General features: G+C 49.3%; 1 protein-coding gene across 1 annotated transcript in view; it reads right to left on the bottom strand.

Moving 5' to 3' along the window:
- TMEM17 (transmembrane protein 17) overlaps positions 1 to 17,937 on the bottom strand; it is a 71,163-nt gene that overhangs the window by 42,373 nt on the left and 10,853 nt on the right. Inside the window, exon 2 of the mRNA XM_063958577.1 lies at positions 16,458 to 16,561. Within this exon, the coding sequence (XP_063814647.1) occupies positions 16,458 to 16,561 (104 nt within the window). The remainder of the gene's footprint in view (positions 1 to 16,457; positions 16,562 to 17,937) is intronic.

The raw sequence follows: 17,937 nt of genomic DNA, 5'->3' as shown, positions 1-17,937 counted from the left end.
ACTATGTACCGCTGAGCCTCCGGAGCGCAGTTAGTACTGCGCACCATACCTTGTTGCCGCCATCTTCGCACCGGCCCCCCGCTTGCTAGAGGGGTCGGTGATTCACTCGCCACTGATCTTCTGGCTCTGTAAGGGGGTGGCGGCATGCTGCTGGGGTGAGTGATCCCCTGTGGTGGGGAACAATCTATTCCCTCAGGAGCTCAGTGTCCTGTCAGCGGAGATAGTGGCTCAGACCCCGCAGGGTGGACACTACTCCCCCCCCTTAGTCCCACGAAGCAGGGAGGCTGTTGCCAGAAGCCTCCCTGTAAAATAAAAAAACTCAAAAAAAAAAAAACTGTACTAAAGCAGCTCTGTAGAGCTCCCCTAGCTGTGACCGGCTCTTCCTGGCACATTTTATAAACTGAGTCTGGTAGGAGGGGCATAGAGGGAGGAGCCAGCCCACACTCTCAAACTCTTAAAGTGCCAATGGCTCCTAGTGGACCAGTCTATACCCCATGGTACTAATGTGGACCCCAGCATCCTCTAGGACGTTAGAGAAAATTAAAACTTAACTTTTAATAAAACTTCCAAATGACTTACACAGACATAACATGTAACACTTAGTAATAAGACACACAATAGAAACCGTATATAGTAGACTCTCTCCTGTTGAGATAGTAAAAAAATAAGATTTTAAACTTACCAGTAAATCTTTTTCTCCTAGTCCGTAGAGGATGCTGGGGACTCCGTAAGGACCATGGGGTATAGACGGGCTCCGCAGGAGACATGGGCACTATAAAGAAGTTTAGAATGGGTGTGCACTGGCTCCTCCCTCTATGCCCTTCCTCCAGACCTCAGTTAGAGAGACTGTGCCCAGAGGAGATGGACAATAAGAGGAAAGGATTTTGTTAATCTAAGGGCAAGATTCATACCAGCCCACACCATCCACACCGTATAACCTGGAATATACGCAACCAGTGAACAGTATGAACAAAAAACAGTATCAGCTAAAGACGGATCTCAACTGTAACATAACCCTTATGTAAGCAACAACTATATACAAGCCTTGCAGATTTTGTCCGCACTGGGACGGACGCCCAGCACCCTCTATGGACTAGGAGAAAAAGGATTTACTGGTAGGTTTAAAATCTTATTTTTTCTTACGTCCTAGAGGATGCTGGGGACTCCGTAAGGACCATGGGGTTTATACCAAAGCTCCAGACCGGGCGGGAGAGTGCGGACGACTCTGCAGCACCGACTGAGCAAACGCAAGGTTCTCATCAGCCAGGGTATCAAACTTATAGAACTTTGCAAAAGTGTTTGAACCTGACCAGGTAGCTGCTCGGCAAAGCTGTAAAGCCGAGACGCCTCGGCCAGCCGCCCAAGAAGAGGCCACCTTCCTAGTGGAATGGGCCTTTACCGAATTTGGTAACGGCAATCCTGCCGTAGAATGAGCCTGCTGAATCGTGTTACAGATCCACCGAGCAATAGTCTGCTTAGAAGCAGGAGCGCCAACTTTGTTGGCTGCATACAGGACAAACAGTGCTTCTGTTTTCCTAACTCGAGCCGTCCAGGCTACATAGATTTTTAAGGCCCTGACTACATCCAGGGACTTGGAATCCTCCAAGTGACTCGTAGCCACAGGCACCACAATAGTTTGGTTCATATGAAATGAAGAAACCACCTTAGGCAAAAATTGAGGACGAGTCCTCAACTCCGCTCTATCCACATGGAAGGTCAAATAGGGGCTCTTGTGAGACAAGGCGCAAATTCGGACACCCGCCTTGCAGATGCCAAGGCCAACAACATGACCACCTTCCAAGTGAGAAATTTCAATTCAACCGTTTGAAGAGGTTCAAACCAGTGAGACTTCAGGAACCGCAACACCACGTTAAGGTCCCAAGGTGCCACTGGGGGCACAAAAGGAGGCTGGATGTGCAGCACTCCTTTTACAAAAGTCTGGACTTCTGGGAGAGAAGCCAATTCCTTCTGAAAGAAAATAGACAGGGCCGAAATCTGTACCTTAATGGAGCCTAATTTTAGGCCCATATCCACTCCTGTCTGTAGAAAGTGGAGAAAACGGCCCAGATGGAAATCTTCCGTAGGAGCATTCTTGGCTTCACACCAAGAAACATACTTCCCCCAGATACGGTGATAATGTTTTGCTGTCACCTCCTTCCTAGCCTTTATCAGAGTAGGGATGACTTCCTCCGGAATACCTTTCCCAGCTAGAATTTGGCGTTCAACCGCCATGCCGTCAAACGTAACCGTGGTAAGTCTTGGAACACGCAGGGCCCCTGTTGTAACAGGTCCTCCCTGAGAGGAAGAGGCCATGGATCTTCTGTGAGCATCTCCTGAAGATCTGAATACCAGGCCCTTCGAGGCCAATCTGGAACAATGAGTATTGTTTTTACCCTTTTTTGTCTTATGATTCTCAATATTTTTGAGATGAGAGAAAGAGGGGGGAACACATAGACCGACTGAAACACCCAAGGTGTCACCAGGGCGTCCACCGCTACTGCCTGAGGGTCCCTTGACCTGGCACAATACCTCCGAAGCTTCTTGTTGAGGCGTGACGCCATCATGTCTATGTGAGGAATTCCCCAAAGACTTGTTATCTCTGTAAAAACTTCTTGATGAAGTCCCCACTCTCCTGGATGGAGATCGTGTCTGCTGAGAAAGTCTGCTTCCCAGTTGTCCACTCCCGGAATGAAGACCGCTGACAGAGCGCTTACGTGATTTTCCGCCCAGCGAAGAATCCTGGTGGCTTCCGCCATTGCCACTCTGCTCCTTGTCCCGCCTTGGCGGTTTACATGAGCCACGGCTGTGACGTTGTCTGATTGAATCAGAACCGGTAGGTCGCGAAGAAGATCCTCCGCTTGTCGTAGGCCGTTGTACATGGCCCTCAATTCCAGTAAGTTGATGTGTAGACAAGCCTCCTGGCTTGACCATAGCCCCTGAAAATTTCTTCCTTGTGTGACTGCTCCCCATCCTCGGAGGCTCGCGTCCGTGGTCACCAGAACCCAGTCCAGAATGCCGAACCTGCGACCCTCTAGAAGGTGAGCTCTTTGCAGCCACCACAGGAGAGACACTCTGGCCCGGGGGGACAGGCTTGTCTTCTGATGTATTAGTAGATGGGACCCAGACCACTTGTCCAGGAGGTCCCACTGAAAAGTCCTTGCATGAAACCTGTCGAAGGGGATGGCCTCGTAGGCTGCCACCATTTTCCCCAGAACTCGAGTGCATTGATGAACAGACACTCTTTTTGGCTTTAGCAAGTCTCTGACCATGTTCTGGAGGTCCTGGGCTTTTTCCATCGGGAGAAAAAACCCCTTCTGTTCCGTGTCCAGAATCATGCCAGGGAGTCGAGTCGTTGGAATCAATTGTGACTTTGGAAGATTGAGAATCCAACCGTGTTGTTGTAGCACTCTCAGGGAGAGCGACACGCTCTTCTGCAATTGATCCCTCGATCTTGCTTTTACCAGGAGATCGTCCAAGTATGGGATAATTGTGACTCCCTGCCTGTGCAGGAGCACCATCATCTCCGCCATCACCTTGGTGAAAATCCTCGGGGCCGTGGAAAGCCCAAACGGCAACGTCTGAAACTGGTAATGACAGTCCTGTACAGCGAATCTCAGGTATGCCTGATGTGGAGGATATATGCGGACATGAAGGTATGCATCCTTTATGTCGAGTGACACCATAAAATCCCCCCCTTCCAGACTGGAGATCACAGCCCGGAGCGATTCCATCTTGAATTTGAACTTTCTCAAGTACAGGTTTAGGGATTTTAGATTTAAAATGGGTCTGACCGAACCATCCGGCTTCGGAACCATGAACAGGGTCGAATAGTACCCTTTCCCCTGTTGGACTAGGGGAACCTTGACAATCACTTGCTGTTGATACAGCTTTTGAATTGCAGCGAACACTACTTCCCTCTCTGGGGGAGAAGCTGGCAAGGCCGACTTGAAAAATCGGTGAGGGGGCACCTCTTCGAATTCCAGTTTGTAGCCTTGGGATACAATATTCATCGCCCAAGGATCCACGTCTGACAGAACCCAGATCTGGCTGAAGAGTCGAAGACGTGCCCCCACCGATGCGGACTTCCTCAGTGGAGCCCCAGCGTCATGCAGTGGGAAATAGCCGTGGCAGGCATTCTTTTCCCTTTACCCTTACCTCTGGCGAGGAAAGATGAGCCCCGGCCTCTTCTGGACTTACGCGACCGAAAGGACTGCATCTGATACTGTGGAGTTTTCTTTTGCTGTGGGGGAACAAAAGGCAAAAAGGTAGATTTAACCGCGGTAGCTGTGGCAACCAGGTCCGCGAGACCTTCCCCAAATAAAACTTCACCTTTGTATGGCAAAACCTTCATATGTTTCTTTGAGTCGGCATCACACGTCCATTGGCGAGTCCACAGGGCACGCCTAGCAGAAATCGCCATGGCGTTGGCTCTTGAACCCAGCAGCCCAGCGTCCCTTTGAGCATCCCTCATATATAAGACTGCGTCTTTAATGTGGACTAAGGTTAATAAAATGGTATCCCTATCTAGGGTATCAAGGTCAGCTGACAAGGTATCTGTCCAAGCTGCAACTGCACTACACACCCATGCCGATGCGATTGCCGGTCTGAGCAAAGCACCTGTATGCGCATAAATAGACTTTAAAGTAGTTTCCTGCCTGAGATCAGCAGGATCCTTGAGGACTTCCGTGTCCGGAGACGCTAGCGCCACATTCTTGGACAGGCGTGTTAAAGCCTTGTCCACCCTGGGTGAGGATTCCCAACGTACCCTGTCCCGTGCAGGGAAAGGATATGCCATAAGAATCCTCTTGGGAATCTGCAGTTTTTTATCAGGAGTTTCCCAAGCCTTTTCAAATAATTCGTTAAGCTCATGGAATGGGGGAAAGGTTACCTCAGGTTTCTTTTCCTTATACATGCGCACCCTCGTGTCAGGGACCGAGGGGTCATCTGTGATACGCAAAACCTCTTTTATTGCAATAATCATATAATGAATACTTTTTGTCACCCTCGGGTGCAACCTCGCTTCATCGTAGTCGACACTGGAGTCAGAGTCCGTGTCAGTATCAGTGTCTGCTATCTGGGATAGGGGACGTTTTTGAGACCCAGAAGGGCCCGGTGACCCAGCCGAAGCCGTGGATTGACTCCCTGCTCTTTCCCTGGACTCTGCTTTGTCCAATCTCTTATGTAATAAGGTCACATTTGCATTTAAAACATTCCACATGTCCATCCAATCATGAGTCGGCGTTGCCGACGGCGACACCACAATCATCTGCTCCACCTCCTCCTTAGCGGAGCCTTCCGCATCAGACATGCCGACACACTCGTACCGACACACACACACACACACACACACACACACACACAGGGATATAGATATAAGGAGACAGTTCCCCAATAAGGCCCTTTAGCGAGACAGAGAGAGAGTATGCCAGCACACACCCAGCGCCAACTAACACTGGAAAATAATGTCCCAGATAATAGCGCTTTTATATTAAATTACTGTGTAATACACTCACTGTGCCTTACAAGTGCACCCCCCCCCCTCCTCTTTTCAGCCCTGTGTCACCGTGTTCAGCAGGGGAGAGACCGGGGAGCCAGCTTCTCAGCAGATCTCTGTGGAGAAAATGGCGCTGGTTAGTGCTGAGAGACCAAGCTCCGCCCCCTCCAGCGGCGGGCTTCGGTCCCGCTCAAAATATCTCAAACTGGCAGGGGATTGAAAGAAAAACTGCCTCCGCAGTATCTATGCCAGATATAGAGGCTTTATTGCTGCCCAGGGCGCCCCCCCTGCGCCCATCTGTGCCCGCTAGTGTGTGTGGGAGCAATGGCGCGTTACCGCTGCGCGCGTACCTCAGTGAAGATCTGAAGTCTTCTGCCGCCTTGAAGTCTTCTTTTCTTCTTACACTCACCCGGCTTCTATCTTCCGGCTCTGCGAGGAGGACGGCGGCGCGGCTCTGGGACGAACGGCGAGGGGAGACCTGCGTTCAGACTCCCTCTGGAGCTAATGGTGTCCAGTAGCCTAAGAAGCAGAGCCTATCACTTAAGTAGATCTGCTTCTCTCTCCTCAGTCCCACGATGCAGGAAGCCTGTTGCCAGCAGTGCTCCTTGAAAATAAAAAAACCTAACAAAGTTCTTTATCAGAGAAACTCAGGAGAGCTCCCTTGTAGTGCACCCAGTCTCCTCTGGGCACAGGATCTAACTGAGGTCTGGAGGAGGGGCATAGAGGGAGGGGCCAGTGCACACCCATTCTAAAAGTTCTTTATAGTGCCCATGTCTCCTGCTGAGCCCGTCTATACCCCATGGTTCTTACGGAGTCCCCAGCATCCTCTAGAACGTAAGAGAAATATGATTTTGTTATTAGATCATGACTTTTATATCTATTTTGAAATAATTATGTGACAATCAAGGGGTCTACTGAGACAAATGGAGACTTCTGACATTAGAGCTCATGAAAACACATATTTCAAAATGTATGATTATGTGTCCATGAATTACAACAGTTTATCAGAATGCAACTTGCTCAACCATTGAATACAATCATGTTTACCAATGTAACATTTTCAAATCAGAAACATTTGTTGCTAAGCATACTGGTTCCACCCATGGCCCTTTAGCAAATAATTGCAGAGAAATATCACATAGTTCTGATGTATATATCTATCTTTAGGATTATCACTTATATAGTGATCAGTGCTATACAGTCAGAAAGAAGAGGGGTATAGATCATGTACCAGGTTTCTGCTTTTGCAAATCTGCTAATTAGCATAGAATTTGCAATGAGAGGACCATGTTTGGCACACGTATAGGCCCCAAAAACCTGTATCTGCTTTTAACCTATCATGTGTCCGTGGGTTGGCACAGGTTAATGAGAGTGCAGGGGAGAGGTCCCTACTAGAAATGGGTATTTCTATTTAAATAGTGCCCAACGAAAATAGGACTTTAATTACCTACCAGTAAATCCTTTTCTCGTAGTCCGTAGAGGATACTGGGGTACCATGGGGTATTGACGGGTCCACCAGGAGCCATGGGCACTTTAAGAGTTTAATAGTGTGGGCTGGCTCCTCCCTCTATGCCCCTCCTACCAGACTCAGTCTAGAAACTGTGCTCGAGTAGACAGACAACTTCGAGAGAAGGATTTTACACAGATAGTGGCGAGATTCACACCAGCTCACACATACAAGGCAAACCAAGCTAACCAGCTTGAAAACTCAGCAACGGCTGAACAATATTACTTAACCAAGTAAGAACAACAGTACTTAACCAAGAACAAAGCAGTACTGAACTAAATAATCCCTGCAGGATTACGAAGCGTGGGGCGGGTGCCCAGCATCCTCTACGGACAACAAAAAGACGAGATTTATGGTAAGAACTTACCGTTGTTAAATCTCTTTCTGCGAGGTACACTGGGCTCCACAAGGATTAACATCAGGGTGTAGAGTAGGATCTTGACCCGAGGCACCAACAGGCTCAAAGCTTTGACTGTTCCCAAGATGCACATCGCCGCCGCCACTATAACCCCGCCTCCGTGCACAGGAGCCCAGTTTCATTAACCAGTCCAATGCAGTAGCAGGTACCAGAGACGACAATCGCTAGTAGCCACATACACCACACACTCACTACAGGAGAGGGCGTCAGCGGATAATGCCATACCAACCCAAAGAAGCCAAGTGCGTCAGGGTGGGCGTCTTGTGGAGCCCAGTGTACCTCGTGGAAAGAGATTTAACAACGGTAAGTTCTTACCATAAATCTAATTTTCAGCTGCGGGGTACACTGGGCTCCACAAGGATTAACATTGGGGATGTCCTAAAGCAGTTACTTATGGGAGGTGACGCACTGTAGCGGCCACAATAACCCGGCGTCCAAAGGCAGCATCCTGGGAGGCGGAAGGATCAAAGGCACAGAACCTTATGAACGTGTTCACTGAGGACCACGTAGCCGCCTTGCACAATTGTTCAAGGGTCGCACCACGGCGGGCCACCCAAGAAGGTCCAACAGACGGAGTAGAAGGGCTTTGATGGTAGCAGGAGCTGGAAAGACCAGCCTGTACATACAGTAAGCATGTGCAATCACCATTCTAATCGATCTGGCCAAGGTCTGCTTGTTAGCAGGCCTGCCACATTTGTGAAAACCAAACAAGACAAAAAGATAATCAGATTTCCGAATGCAGGAGGTTCTCTACACATAGATACGGAGAGCCCGTACCACATCCAAAGACCGTTCTTTAGATGACACCTCAGGAGAATTAAAGACCGGACCACAATCTCCTGATTAAGGTGGAAGGAAGACACCACCTTGAGTAAATAACCCGGACGTGTTCTAAGAACCGCCGGTCACGATGAAAAATCAGATAGGGGGACTTACAAGATTTTGCACCCAAGTCCGAGACCCTTCTAGCTGAAGCGATAGCCAGCAGAAACAAAACCTTAAGGGAAAGCCACTTAAGGTCTGCAGACGCAAGAGGTTCAAACAGAGACTCTTGAAAGGCCTCCAGAACCGACAGATCCCAAGGGGCCACAGATGGTACATAAGGAGACTGAATCCGCAACACGCCCTGAGTGAAGGTATGAACATCAGGTAGGGCAGCAATCTTTCTCTGAAACCAAACAGACCAGGCAGAAATGTGACCCTTGAGGGAGGCCAGACGAAGGCCTAAGTCAAGGCCCTGTTGTAGGAAGGCCAACAGTTTGGCCGTACTACACTTGAAAACGTCATGATTATGAGAAGAGCACCAAGTAAAAGTAAGCATTCCAGACCCTACGGTAAATCAGAGCAGAAGCCGGCTTACGGACCTTCAACATAGTTTGAACGACCGCCTCAGAAAAACCCTTGGCCCTCAAGACGGAAGCTTCAAGAGCCACGCCGTCAAAGCCAGACGGGCCAAGTCCTGGTAAACACAAGGGCCCTGAACGAGGAGGTCTGGTCGTTGTGGAAGTATAATGGGACGATCTAGCGAGAGGCCCTGTAGATCAGAGAACCAGTGCCATCTGGGCCACGCTGGAGCAATCAGAAGTAGGTTTCCTCCTTCTTGTTTGAACTTCCGTATTGCTCTGGGCAGGAGTGACACCGGAGGGAACACGTATGGCAGCCGAAAGTTCCATGGCATTGCCAGTGCGTCCACGAACGCTGCTTGAGGATCTCTTGTCCTTCCTCGGAAGACCGGAACCTTGTAATTGTGTCGAGACGTCATCAGGTCCACATCTGGAAGGCCCCACTTGTCCACGAGAAGTTGAAACACCTCTGGATGGAGGCTCTACTCTCCGGCGTGTACGTCCTGATGACTGAAAAAGTCTGCGTCCCAGTTTAGGACCCCCGTAATGAACACTGCGGATATGGCCGGCACATGGCGTTCTGCCCACTGAAGAATCGGTGATACTTCCCTCATTGCCATGCGGCTCCGAGTGCCGCCTAGATGATTGATGTACGCCACCATGGTGGCGTTGTCCGATTGTACTTGAACAGGTCTGTTCTGTATCAAATGCTGGGCCAGGTTCAGTGCATTTAACACCGCCCGCAGTTCCAGAATGTTTATCGGGAGTAGAGACTCCTCCTCGGTCCACCGACCCTGAAAGGTGTGTTGTTCCAACACCGCGCCCTAACCTCTCAGACTGGTATCCGTCGTCAGCAGGACCCAGTTGGATATCCAGAAGGGACAACCCCTGCTCAATCGATGGTCCTGAAGCCACCAGCTCAGTGACAGGTGGATCTCCGGAGACAAGGAGATCATGTGAGATCTGATCTGGTGAGGCAGGCTGTCCCACTTGGCCAGAATTAACTTCTGTAGAGGGAGAGAATGGAATTGAGCATACTCCACCATGTTGAAAGCCGACAACATGAGACCTAGCACTTGCATTGCCGAATGTATCGACACTTGCGGACGAGACAGGAAGCATCGAATCCTGTCCTGAAGCTTCAGGACTTTCTCCTGAAACAAGAACAACCGCTGGTTGTGAGTGTCCAATAACGCTCCCAGGTGCACCATGCTCCGAGCAGGAACTAGGGAAGATTTCTTCCAGTTGACTAGCTGCCTGTGGGCTTTCATGAACTGGACAGTCAGATCTAGATGACAGGAGAAGTTCTGGGGAATTTGCCAGGATCAACAAATCGTCCAGGTACGGTAGGATCCTGACCACTTGACGGCAGAGTACAGCCATCATTACCGCCATGACTTTGGTGAAAACTCGCAGAGCCGTTGTCAAACCAAAAGGCAACCTTCATTATCACGCCCAAGTGGTAATGAAGGTTGCCCACCGCAAACCTCAGGTACTGCTGATGATGATAGGAATATGCAGGTAGGCATCCTGTATGTCCAGGGAGACCATATAGTCCCCAGGCTCCAAGGCCAGAACAATAGAGCGTAGAGTTTCCATACGAAACTTGGAGACCCTCGCATTCTTGCTCAAGGACTTGAGATTGAGAATGGGCCACGATTACTGTTCGGTTTCGGGACTAGAAACAGCGTTGAATAGTACCCTTTGCCTCTCTGAGCCAAAGGCACCTGTACTACCACTCCTGTGGTCAGGAGGGAATGTACCACCGAATGAAGAGTGTTTGCCTTTACCGGGTCCAAAGCGACATCTGTCAGGCAAAATCGATGAGGGGGACGATTCTTGAAGGGTACAACATAACCTCGAGTGACGACTTCCCTTACCCAGGCATCGGAAGTGGTCTTCATCCATTCCTGGGCAAAACCTAGAAGCTGGCACCCCACCCTGGGATCCCCCAGGGGGAGGCCCGCCCCGTCATGCGGCAGGCTTGTCAGTTGTGGAAGCAGGCTGACAGGCAGCCCAGGCCTGCTTTGGTCTGGGCTTGGCAGGTTTGGAAGTACAAGCTTTTGCTTTACCTGGAGGACGAAAGGGGCGAGGGAAAGTACTTTTAGCCTTCTGTGCGGAAGGGGCCATACTAGGTAGGCAAGCTGTTTTAGCAGAAGCCAGGTCAGCCACAATCTTATTGAGGTCTTCGCCAAAAAGAATGTCTCCCTTAAAAGGAAGTACCTCCAGGGTGTTTAACCACCTTCTTACGTTTAAATCTGTCCGGATTTTTAGAGACAGCTGCAGACTCCGATTCATCAGAGACCTGAATAATGAGCCTGATAGCCTCAATCAAATCAGGGACATCCACCAGTGACTTTCATTCCCCATCAGAAGCATAAGAGTCAGTGTCTGTGGGGTCAGTATATGCACCATCCTCCTCAGAGGATGTGTCCGGAACAGCAGTGGATTGTGAGGAAGTAGCGGCCCGTTTAGAAGACGCTTTAGTCTTAGGTGGGCGAAAGTGAGACTTATTTTTAGTCAGCGAGCGGTTCAAGTGCTGTAACTGTGAGATTTGATACGCCACGGCGAATTGACTGTAGGGACCATAAACTGCGGCACGGGCACAGGAGGTCCCACAGGGGGCGTAAGTTTTGTTACCAGCGTATTCAATAACGTGGAGAAGGTAGCCCAAGGTGGGTCATTAGTGGCCCCCGGTGCTACAGACCCACTGGGGGGTAAGGAACCCCCTGAACCTGAACTCTCTGCTGCCATGTTTTCCTCAAAAGTGACTGCAGCATCACCACCACGCAATGTGGGAGAAGCCTCAGTTCCGTTGCCCCGGGTAGCTGACATAATGAAAAGCTCAATATCAGGCAACCTAGTACAATCTTAGCAGCGATATACCTAGCAAGAACTCCCGGTGTAGTGTGTCAGCACAAACCGGGAATCCCAGAGATATATGGTGACTATAAAATAACAAAGAAAAATACACAGCAAGTATATCTTGTGAAACACCTATATCATGTAACAAACCTGACGCACTTAGCCCCCTCAGGTTATAGAATATAGGAGTAGCAAGCTGAGTGAAATAAACGAGATGGCAGCCACACAGCAGCTACATGCACACACACAGTCACAATAGGACAATGCAGAAATTATATCAAACAATAAAACTGCACTGGACTAGCAATACAAAGTAATACGCAGTATAGCTATATGTAAAACAATAGATATAACAAAACACAGTAAGTACTGGATGTATATCACAGAGTGTTTGTACCCCACAACCCTGACTGTATGCACTCTTTCTTAACTAACACTGTCCCTTGACAGGTAGAATACCTGTCAAGGGACAGTGTAAAATGTGTAAAATGCACAGCGCTAGCAAACAGGCGGCTTTACAGAGGAGGATTTGCCCAAGCAGTCCCAGGAACAGCGCAGCTCTGTGTAATGGTGGCTGACAGGGAGTGAGGGAGAGATATGCAGCTCCAGGGCGGTAACATTTACCCAAATGGTAAATTTACCTCCCCTTGTACCTGTGGCCACGCGATCCCGGAGGGCAGCGGCGAGTGTGCGTGACTGACCAGAAATACACCGGGGCCTCCGCTGTAGTTACCCGGCAACCAGGGCGTGGGAGTATACAGCGCCGCTGGGGGAGTGATGGAGCTGCAGCAGGGGATGTCTGACTGATATCCAGCAATGCTGCAGCCCTTGAAGTCTTCAAATTTCTTCTTTCTTCAGAAATTAGCTTAAAACATCGGCTGCAGGAGCAGCCCTCCTGTTGACTGCCTGCTTACTGCATGGCACCAACTTACAAACTGTGCACGGAGGCGGGGTTATAGAGGAGGTGGCGCTGTGCATCTTGGGAACAGTCAAAGCTTTGAGCCTGTTGGTGCCTCGGATCAAGATCCTACTCTACACCCCGATGTTAATCCTTGTGGAGCCCAGTGTACCTCGCAGCAGAAAAGGATTTACCGGTAGGTAATTAAAATCAGATTTTCTCTTACGTCCTAGAGGATGCTGGGGTCTACATTAGTTTCATGGGGATGTACCAAAGCTCCCAGAACGGGAGGGGGAGCGCGGAGGCTCCTGCAGAACTGATTGACCAAACTTTAGGTCCTCAGAGGCCAAAGTATCGAACTTGTAGAACTTAGCAAACGTGTTTGACCCTGACCAAGTAGCTGCTCAGCAAAGTTGTAAAGCCGAGACACCCCAGGCAGCTGCCCAGGAAGAACCCACCTTACAAGTAGAGTGGGCCTTAACCGATTTTGGACACTGCAATCCTACCGTAGAATATGCATGCTGGATAGTGAACCTGATCCAGCGAGAAATCGTCTGCTTAGAAGCAGGACACCCAAGTTTCTTGGGATCATACAGGACAAACAGAGAGTCTTTGAGGGACTTTGAGGGAATTGAGGAGTCAGTAGCCACTGGCACCACAAGAGGTTGGTTGATATGAAAAGCTGACACAAACCTTTGGAAGAAACTGCTGACGCGTCCTGAGCTCAGCTCTATCGTCATGAAAAATTAAGTAGCGGCTCTTACAGGACAAAGCCCCCAATTCAGACACACGCCTAGCAGAAGCTAAGGCCAACAATGTGACAGCCTTCCACGTGAGAAACTTGACCTCAACCTTCTGTAGAGGCTCGAACCAATCCGACTGGAGGAACTGTAACACCACGTTGCCGTTGGAGGCACAAAGGGAGACTGGATGTGCAGAACCCCTTTCAAGATAGTCTGGACCTCAGCAAGGGAAGCCAGTTGTTTCTGGAAGAAAATGGACAAGGCCGAAACCTGGACCTTAATGGATCCCAAACGCAGGCCCATATCAACACCTGCTTGCAGGAAGAAGAGAAACCGCCCAAGTTGAAACTCCACCGTAGGAAACTTCTTGGATTCACACATACTTTTCCCAAATGTGATGGTAATGTTTAGACGTTACTCCTTTTCTAGCCTATATCAGGGAAGGAATAACCCTTTCCGAACTAATATCTGGCGTTAAACCTCCATGCGGTCAAACGTAGCCGCGGTAAGTCTTAATAAGCGAACGGGCCCTGTTTCAACAGGTCCTCCCAAAGAGGAAGAGGCCTCAGATCTTCCAGCAGTAAATCCAGGAGATCCGCGTACCAAGCCCTTCTTGGCCAGTCCGGAGCAATGAGGATCGCCTGAACCCTTGTTCTCCTTATGAGCTTTAGAATCCTTGGAATGAGTGGAAGTGGAGGAAACACGTACACTGACTGGAACACCCACGGAAACACCAGGGCGTCCACTGCCACTGCTTGCGGGTCCCTTGACCTGGAACAGTACCTCCGAAGCTTCTTGTTGAGACGGGAGGCCATCATGTCTATTTGAGGTACACCCCAAAGATTTGTTACCTCCGTGAACACCTCCGGATGGAGGCCCCACCCTCCTGGATGGAGATCATGTCTGCTGAGGAAGTCCGCTTTCCAGTTGTCCACTCCCGGAATGAAGATTGCTGACAGCACCATCTGCCCAGAGGATGATTCTGGTTACCTCCGACATAGCAGCTCTGCTCTTCACCCCGCCCTGTCGGTTTATGTAGGCCACCGTCGTTACATTGTCCAACTGTACTGGAATGGCCCGATCTCGCAGAAGATGTGCCGCTTGGAGAAGGCCGTTGTACACGTCTCTTAGTTCCAGAATGTTTATTGGAAGAATGGATTCCAGACTTGACCACCTTCCTTGGAAGGTTTCCCCTTGAGTGACTGCGCCCCAACCCTGGAGACTTGCATCCGTGGTTAGAAGGATCCAGTTCTGAACCCCGAACCTGTGGCCCTCCAGAAGGTGAGGCATTTGCAGCCAGGAGTGAAATCCTTGCTTTTGGCGACAGACGTATACTCTGGTGCATGTGTAGATGAGATCCCGACCACTTGTCTAGGAGATCCAGTTGGAAGGATCGAGCATGAAATCTTCCGTACTGTAGAGCCTCGTAGGAAGCAACCATCTTCCCCAGAAGGCGAAAGCACTGATGAACCGATATTCAGGTAGGCTTCAAGATATCCCGGACCATTGATTGTATCACCAACGCTTTCTCCACCGGTAGAAACACCCTCTGTACTTCCGTGTCGAGGATCATCCCCAGGAAAGAATCTCCTTGTCGGCTCCGAATGTGACTTAGAAAGGTTCAGGATCAAACCATGTTTCCTGAGCAGACGAGTCGCGAGAGCAATGGACTGCAACATCTTCTCCCTGGACGATGCCTATATCAGCAGATCGTCTAGATACAGAATTATGTTCACTCCCCGTCTGCAGAGGAGAACCATCATCTCCGCAATCACCTTGGTGAACACCCTCGATGCCATGGAGAGACCGAATGGCAGTGCCTGGAACTGATAGTGATTGTCTAACAGTGCAAATCTGAGATAAGCCTGATGCGGCGGCCAAATCAGAATGTGGAGATGCACATCCTTGATATCCAGGGATACCAGAAACTCTCCCTCCTCCAGACCTGAGATCACCACTCTCAGAGACTCCATTTTGAATCTGAACTCCCTCAGATAAGGGTTTAAAGATTTTAAGTTCAAAATTGGTCTGATCGAACCATCCGGTTTCAGTACCACGAAAAGGTTTGAATAGTAACCCATGTGCTGCATATGAGGTGGAACTGGAACAATGACCTCTGACTGTTCCAATTTTTGGATGGCTTCCTGTAGGATAGTCCTGTCAGTAAAGCTGTCAAGCCTGATTTAATTAATCGGTGAGGCGGGAGTTCCTGAAACGTCTGAGACTCGCACCCACCAGCCCGTTCTCCAGGCTGTGTGGTCCACCGTCATGCTGAGGATTTTGAGGAACCAAAAGCAGGATTCTGGTCCTGGGAACCTGCAGGTGCAGGCTTTTTGGATTTTGCCCAACCAACTCTAAAGAAGGTGGTAGGAGGCTTGGACTTTTTCGTCTCAGCGGTCCGAAAGGACTGCGATTTAGGTGAAGAAAAAGGTGACTTACCCGCGGTTGCCGTGGAAATCCACGCATCCAATGCTTCCCTAAAGAGAGCCTGACCTGTGAAGTGTAGGTTCTCCACACTTCTCCTGGATTCCGCGTCTGCAGACCATTGGCATAGCCAGAGTCCCCTGCGAGCTGAAACAGTCATGGAAGATATCCTTGCATTCAGCGTACCCAGGTCCTTCATGGACTCCACCATGAAACCCGCAGAATCCTGTATGTTACGTAAAAACAGTTCAATGTCACTTCTATCCATGGTGCTGGTAAGTGAGCCAATCAAAACTAGCAGTCCGGCAGCCAATCAGGTGCCGCCACTGCCGGTTCACGAGCTCTGATTGGCTGATGGCCGGCACCATATTAAAAATGAAGGGAGAAGGAATGCCAGTGACTGCCCAAGCCCGTGCTCTCTGTGAGCTACCGAAAATACTACGGCGAGCTAACGGTAGGTCACGAGCTACGGGTTGGAGATCACTGCACTAGGACGTAAGAGAAAATACTTTGCTCCCTTTAAAGCAGTAGCACACAGAAGAAAATCACACAGGATTAGAAGGCAACTTTATACTTCTATACTACAGCTGTACCAGAATAGAAAACCACTTTACAATTCCAGCATGCCTGTGCAGTAAATTAGTTCAATAGAAGATGAAAGCAATATGTTGCCAAAGCTGGATTCAAAACGACTTTTACAGTATATCTTATTATCACCATCATATTTCTTCTTTTCCAATCAATCATTCTATTCTTAATTAGTACCTTTAACTGAAGTGTTATAACATCACAGATCCACCAGAAGGGAAAATAAAATGTGTTGAAGTAGAGCGACATCTGCAGTGGCAAACTAGAGACAATATGAACCTCTACAAGAGAGAAAAAAAGATTAATGAGTAATATGGTTATCGTTTCAATACAAAAACCACCAAGAAAAAAAAAAAAAAAAAAACAGACAATGAATGCAGGATACACAATTATATAAAAATCATGAGCCACACAGTACAGATATTTTAACCCCTTCAGTGGCAGGTTTTTCGAATTTGGTCACACATCCCAGGTTAGGTTCTTAATTTTTTTTTTTACCCGCGCGTTGCCAGGGTTTCATGCGCATTGCCAGGGGTTTCACGCGCTGTGTCATGTTTTTTGCCAGGGGTTTTATGCTCTGGGATCCATGCTCGTTGCCTTATACCCCTTTCACATCTCCAATGCCGAATCCCACCCGGGAATTGGAAACGGGTCCATCCCTAGTGCGATCCGGCATTGAAGACTATGTGCTGGCTTCTCGACTCAGCAAATTGCCGGGCCGGTTGCCAAGTGTCGTGGGGCGGAGCCAGCAGTGGGAACGGAGGCGGTGCTGGGAGATGAGGGTCGCCTCGACCCGGGAATCTGTTTATGCTGCCACTGACCCGGTATTCAACCCAAGGTTATCCATCGATGGTGACCATTGATGGATAACCCACCAAAGGCCATCCCCCGGGCAGCATGTGCTGGCAGGATATCCTCTTTCCCCCTCCTCCCTTGTACTCAGCTTGGCTGGCGGAGTTTTGTGGAATGACGCGATCGCGTCATCCACCGGGCCAGCCGAGCGGAATGTAAGGAGGTGGAGGAGGGAGTGGGAGCAGTGGCATCCCCGCAAAATTTCTGGGGTTGCCAGTCTGGACAGCGCAGCAGGCCCTGGAAATTTTCCGGGCATGCCACTGAAGAGGTTAAGGGTACCTACTGGTTTTCCTCCTTACCAAGGACCTCTGTTCCTTAACCACTTAACTGACAATTTGTTTCCCAAAAAAACGCTCCTAAATTGTCGGGAGTTTTGTATGAGTTAATTAGGTGCAGAACATGAATTTAACCCTACCCAAAATGATTTTAGCTAAGAAAAAAAGTAAACGTTTCAGGAATTTTAACCCTTTTATCAAGACTTCCATATATCAAACATGTACAAGAACAACATTTATATACACTCGCCAACTTTGTTTCTCTGGTCTCCCCCGCCACGCTGCCCGCCCGGATCGTCGGTGATGTCATCTCGCTGACCCAGGATGAAGTGCTCCGCCCTCCCCAGGGGGTGTGGTTTCGGGGCCAGAGACCATCACCTAGACAACGATCATCAACAATGCGTAAAAAATTTGAGATATGTATTGTACATAGATCGTGCCGCGGCAGATGTAATAAAAAATGGTGATGTGTGGGACTGCGTTAGAATAGTGCTGACAGAAAGGGTTCATATACCATGTAAATGGACTCA

The sequence above is a fragment of the Pseudophryne corroboree genome, chromosome 3 (genome assembly GCF_028390025.1).
Source record: "Pseudophryne corroboree isolate aPseCor3 chromosome 3, aPseCor3.hap2, whole genome shotgun sequence".
Taxonomy (NCBI): Eukaryota; Metazoa; Chordata; class Amphibia; order Anura; family Myobatrachidae; genus Pseudophryne; species Pseudophryne corroboree.
Note: the sequence above shows the minus strand (reverse complement) of the source record. Positions and strands in the feature narration are given on the sequence as shown.